Below are 6,384 nucleotides of genomic sequence, written 5' to 3' on the forward strand. Positions count from 1 at the left end.
TTATCATACTAAGTAATACAGCAGGTCCTCAAATAACATTGTTTCATTCAATGTCATTTTGTTATAGTGTTGGTAAAGTGCAGTTGGAACTTAATTCTTGTTTATACCAATTAGCCTATAGTAAAACTGGTTTCATTATGTGTCATTTCACTTAACGATGAAAAACCTATCAATAATGTTAAGTGAGGACTTACTGTAATCCTGTGTTTTTGTATCTGTCACCACCACTACACTATAAATATCTTAAAGACAGAGACTATTCCTCCTTCATCTCTGTATCTCAAGTATATAGGACAGTCCCTGGCATATAGGAGACTCTAAAAAGTTATTATTTATAAACTGGAAGAATGAATAAATGTAGATAAAGAAAAGTGGGAAAGCAAAAAGGAGAGGAAATAGCATGAAGCAAGATAAAATATCCATATATCATATTATTCATTTCTCTATATAGACATGTTTCTATACCTTTCCGATTCAGCTGTCTTGATTCCTTTAGTGTCCATCCAACTGGTAATAGACTTTTGTTTGAAAACTGTAAAAAGAAAAAAAAAAACCCAAAACATTAACGTATATGCATACATGCCTTCAAAGAGAAAACACCTATAGCAGTATAAATACATGTAAGGCAATATGCTAAGTTCTGTGGGTTAAACAAAAATTAATCACTCCTTCCACACTCAAGAAATGGGAGATAATACAAGAACATAAATATAAATACATTTGCAATAGAATAGAGAGTAACTGGCTTCTGAAAGAGTTGATATGGCCTAATGGGTGAGAATATAGGCTCTGGAATGAGACCACTTGGATTTAAATCCTGGCTCTCCCTCTGTATCCCTATGTGATGTTGTGAGGGGTCATTTCTGTGTGTCTCAGAGTCCTTATCTGTAAACATGCAAATTAATAGTCTCTCTCCTGGGATTTCAAAAAAACTGTCAAAAGTCACACTCAGAGCTGTAATTCCAGAATTCAAATCTAGGAAGCTCCCAGTCAGGCATGATACAAGTAGCCTGGAGGTCAAATCTGAAGGGGCAAGAAGAAACAGCCCATTGGTAGAAACCAACAAGGAAGTTATTGGTCTAGGTCAGTGGTTCCCAAACCATCTGAATCATCAGGAGGCTGGTAATAAATGGATCCCAGGGCCACATTCAGACCTACTGAATCAGAATCCATATATGTGATGATGGAGGTGCAGGAAAAGCTAGAATTTGTATTTTTTAAAGACGGATTTTGATGATCAACTAGATTGGAGAACTATTGACCAAAGACCAAAACTAATCCTTGTGAGAATAGAGTAAAAGTTGAGAAGTGAGAGTCATCACAATGACTTCACAATCATAGGAAAAGTTAAAGGTGACGCTAAGTTTTAGCTTGAGACTTCAAACATGGTAACAGCATTAATTAGAAAGGTGGAAGATAAGAGAACTGGATTTGGGGGGAAATATGATTAAGTCAATTCTGAACATACTAAATTTGAGATGCCAAAGAGGTAACTAGATAGAAATGACCAGCAGCCAGCAGCAAAAGTAGAATTGATGGATCTGTAGAGGGAAATGCAACACAAATAAATGCCAGCCACAATTTACATGAGCATTAGAAATAAGCATGCTTTCAAAATCAATGCACTGCATGTGTAATAAATGTATATATTTTAGTATAAAACACACACATAACCTTAAACATTCTCAATTACCATCTAAATTGCAATGTAAGGATCCAGGCACCTTATGTCATAGACTCATTCTCTTCTACCTGTGTCCCCTCATATACAGTAACATGAGCAAAACAGATGCTGTCCCAAACATATGGGAATCAACAGCTTATTTATCACTGTAATTGAGCACCACATAATTTGTACTTTCCACAATATACTAACATCCCAACTAGTAAAAATCCTTGTTTAGCATTTTTGAAATAGTTTCTCGCAGAGAAGTTATCTTTGAGATTGTGGTGAAGAAGTGGTGATATATATCTGGTATTTCTTGTTACACACCACTACTCCAGCGATTTTATTAAGTTAGTACTTCTACAGCAAATCAGGCTTCAGCGAAAAAATTAGTTTCAGTCAGAAGGAAGTAAGAGGATGAATCGCTGACTCTGAGATTTTTTTCTATAGTTTCTTCTTCTCTACTTAATTTCATTATATCAAACACAGGCAAGTATAGAAAATCCTCTAATTACAAACCAGCAATGAGCAAAAAAAGTCATTTTTTGAGTCTGTAGAATTTAAAACACCCTTTTCCACAACTGTGAGGATTAAACGGTATGCAATGGCCAGGTTCCACGTAACACACACGAAACATAACATTATGATGACAAGTCTACAGAACCTAAAGACTACATACAACATCCCTTCATAAAAAACTATGAAGTGTTCCACTTTAGCTGAAGGAGCGCTCTCTCCTGCAGCTCTGACACTGAGCCTATTCCCCCTCTAGCTTCAGGCTTCCCACTATCATTCCCAAAGCCTGAGAACAGGATGAAGAAGGAGAAGCAACAGGTGAGGAACCAATATTTCCTACTAACAAAACATTCCTTTGTCCTTCTGAGGTCTCCAGAGAAACGTCTGCCTACTACTTCTCTTTCCAATACCACTACTTCTGGCTTCCAAAGTTTCTTTCACAACACATCACAGGATTGTTTCAGTTTTACCCCTCTTATTCCTGAAGTAAGCATACAATGATGCTTCTCAGGTTTCCTGGGAATTTCTTTCTTTAACTAAATATAATGACAGTAAACAAAAAGGAAGGCAATAGGTGATGAAAAAGGTACCAGACCTGGAATCAAATAAGATAGATTGAGATCTTTGAGCCTCTATTTTCTCACCTATAAAATGAGGTTAATAATCCATACTTTCAAGGCTTATGTAGATCAATAAGAGAAAACATTAAGTATCTGGTCTCACAGAGCAGAAACTCAACAAATGTATTCTCTTCCAACACTTTCACCCAATCTTTTTTCACTGAGATCAGTTCTCCAACTTTATTCTGACTTCACACCATTTACACATAATTTAATCAGTAACATCACTCAGTAACCAGCTTATTTCAATGAGCAAATCATTCAATTAGACACTACAGATGCAGGCAAAAGGCACAAAACCAGTAAAATTTACCTGCATTTCAAAGGAACACCCCACTCCACAAAAAGTCTCTTTCCTCTAGCAGCAGCAAGATAAAATATGGGAGGAAGGACGTAGTGAGACCAAAGAGCATGGACAGTGAAGGAGATTTTGAGATGAATAAAGAGATCTGAAGATGTTTTTGACAGCACTGAGGCTGAAAGAATGACGGGATAGGGGACAAGCCAGCTCCAGACCCCATTCACCAACCACTGACCTATACTCGAACCATCTCTGGAGTGAGTAGAGAAACTCTAAGTAGTTGTAACAGGCAGAAAAGGGGAGCTACAGTAGCAACACAACTGGAGAAACCATTCCCCATCAGAATGTGAATAGAATGCTGAGTTTTGCCTATGTGCAGATTTGCAGATTTTAATAAATATAAGAAATAAGCCCAGGAAGATAAATAACAAAATGTAAAGATACTGAATAAATATCCACTTTCCTATTTCACCTACTTCTTCTAGAATAAATACATATATATAAACATTTTAAATACCAAGTTCCTAAAAAAAATCCAGAATTTGAAACAATAGTTTTTTATACAAATTTAGACCTCAAACATTTTGTTAATTGGTGTCCTGTGCCAGGTATACTGAAAACATTTACAAACATGACGTACAGCCCAAGTATTAATTTGGTTCCTCTTTCACAGAAAATCTTTCTGCAGAAAACCAGAGGATACAACCATTGAAGATTCACTGCTCCCACCTGCAACTAACTCCTCCTTTTATGTGTAAATGAAGTCAATGCACCACAGCTTAGCCTGTCACAAGTCCTGGAGTGCCCCCTCCTCTCCACGCTCCTTCACCAAGTCCTCTGAAATCTACAACCTAAAATGTTAAACCCATCCCTTCCACTCTATCTTCAAACTAACACCAACGTTAAAAGAACAGGTACATCTCTTACTGGAACTGCACTTGTTTCTTGCAGCTGGTCTCCTTGTCTACAGTCTTGACTTTCTCTAACCCAGTTTTTCACAGAATACAAATGACCAAAATTTTTAATGAAATAATTCACAATATAAGAATGCATCACATACAGTAAGGGTATTATTTCATGAAACATGTTATAAATATGGCATATTTACCAGGTATATCTGTGTACCAGATGAAATTTAAACTGTGGGTTGTAGTCAGAAAAGTCCAAAGGCCACTGCCTAAGCCATCTTTTCTAAAATATTGACCAAACAGTATCTCCATTCTTAAAAGCTTTTTAGTGGCTGGCTCTCCATTAACCACAGAATAAAGTTCAAACGCCTTGATATGACACTCATTTGTCCATAAGCTCCTGCCAGCCTTCCCTGCCTCATTTAATGGCATTCTGTGCTCCAGTCCTACCACCTTTTGCACATGATGTTCTCTCTGCCTGTATAATGTTCTCTTTGACTTATACAGCAAACCCTGCTTATCCTTCAATACTTGGTTTAGGTCTGCTTCCCACTGCCTCTAAATCCTGAGAGAACTAAGTGTACATCGTTCACCAGAGGACTGCCTGACTGACCTCTCCTAGCCATATACTGCTGACGAATGCATCCTTTTTGAAATAGTCTCTTCTCTGCATGACACAACAAAAGCCAGGCTTTCCTCCTACTTTTCTGGCTTCTCTTTAGTCTATACTTCAATAGTAGTGCTCCTAAAGTTTCTGTCCTAGGTCACCTTTATTTTCTCTACATGCTTTATATGACCTAATCTACTTCTATAATATCAATTACGTTTATGCCAAGAACTCCCATATCTATATTTGCAGCACAGATATATTTGTGATGCTCAAACTCACATACCCCATTCTCTCCTGAATCCAACCACTTCTCCCCTTCCCTACTGCCCACAGCCTACTATAACCCATCTTTATCTCCCACCTAGACTAACTCCTTAATCAGTCTTGGGCCTGCACTTCTGCTCACTTTCAATCGAGTTTTCATTTTCACACATCCGCCACAGGGACCTTTACCCCCCAAAAGGAAATATATGTGTGTGTGTGTGTGATCAAGACACTCCCTTACTGAAAACACTGTAATGGCTTCTGCTTGCCCTTAGAGATGAAGTTCAAAATCCTTAGCATTGCCTACACGTCCCAGTGTGATCTGATCTTTGCCTACCTCTCTGAGTCCGATTTCTCACTGCTCTCCGTTGTGGTATCTGATGCACTGTGGGAATACTCATGTCCTCTTTATCTAGCTAACTCCTCATCATTCTTCAGTCCTCAGAATAAGCACCACATCTTCTGGGAGATGATCTTTGATTCCAGACTGGAATAGGTCGTCCTGACTCCTACGATAACGCCCTGTCCCTCATCTATCAAAACATTCATTACCTTTCATTATCTCGACTTCTGTAACTGTCTACCTCTCCTGAAGACAGAGGCCAAGTTACTCTTGTTCAACACTGTACACCAAAGTCAAGTACAACGCCAGCGAAGACTAAGAGCTCTGCACCCAGGGACCTAGAATCCGAACTGAGGGAAGTTGTGACTTTCTTTGTAGCTTTCTTTCGATCTAGAAACTGCAGCTGCACATACACAATTAGACCTCCTTAACGACTAAGGCAATTTCTCAGTCAAACCCGAGGGAAACAAACAGGCACCTGCCATTCTCCACCCTGTGAGTGACTGCTCATCAGGGTTTCTCATCCAACCAATCGCAACGGGGAAAATGTGGTCCCATTCCTCCACGAATGACCTTGGTAGCTCAGCAAGGGGACTTCAGAGTGGTGCACATTAGACCAAAAGGGGCGACTTGGAGTCCCTGGGTCCTCAGAGAGCAAGAGGTTTGGGCCGAGGTGAAGGACAAAGGTCTTTATTTCCCCACGTACCAAGCGAGGTGGTGCTGCCTCGGTGCGGTCCCGCCCGCCCCGGGACGCAGCCTGACGAAGGTGGGACCCTGAACTGCACCGGAGCGTCCTTGGGATCGAGGACGCGCCTTTGCCTGCGGGGGGAGCTCCTGGCGTCCGAGGCGGCCGGCGGAGAAGTTGCAGACGCGCCCCAGCGAGGTCGCTTGGTGCAGGGCTCACAGCCGGGGCCCGCACTCATGCTGGGACCCGCAGCGCACAGTCCCCGGGCCGGCCCAGGCGGAGAGCCTCATTCACTAACCCTGAGGGACGGACTGCACTTCCTTCTCGGCGCCTCCAGGCACCATCCCCTCTCTGCCGCTCCCTGCTTCTGCAGTTGCCGCTCCGCCGCCCTCCCGAGCCAGGCCCTAGCGAGTCGCCTGCCTTCCCTCTTCCACAGGTACCCCGCCTGCCTCACGAAGCGCCGTTCCGATT

General features: G+C 41.1%; 1 protein-coding gene across 8 annotated transcripts in view; it reads right to left on the minus strand.

Annotated features, from left to right (window-relative positions):
* The window catches only part of PARG (poly(ADP-ribose) glycohydrolase), a 142,381-nt gene extending 136,034 nt beyond the window's left edge, over positions 1-6,347 (minus strand). For 2 of the 8 annotated variants that reach the window (XM_074337273.2, XM_074337270.2), the window contains exons 1-2: positions 6,212-6,347; positions 466-532 (exon numbers count right to left, since the gene is read on the minus strand). In XM_074337273.2, the coding sequence (XP_074193374.1) occupies positions 466-532; positions 6,212-6,257 (113 nt within the window). In that variant the 5' untranslated portion in view covers positions 6,258-6,347. Of the gene's footprint in view, positions 1-465; positions 533-4,211; positions 4,232-5,222; positions 5,418-5,934; positions 6,152-6,211 lie in introns of those variants that run through there. The other 6 variants (XM_074337271.2, XM_074337268.2, XM_074337269.2 and 3 more) reach the window with 5 other exon arrangements.
* Positions 6,348-6,384: the final 37 nt, after the last annotated feature.

This window comes from Rhinolophus sinicus, chromosome 15 (assembly GCF_057876585.1).
Source record: "Rhinolophus sinicus isolate RSI-liver-muscle chromosome 15, RSI-T2T, whole genome shotgun sequence".
NCBI classification, from domain to species: domain Eukaryota; kingdom Metazoa; phylum Chordata; class Mammalia; order Chiroptera; family Rhinolophidae; genus Rhinolophus; species Rhinolophus sinicus.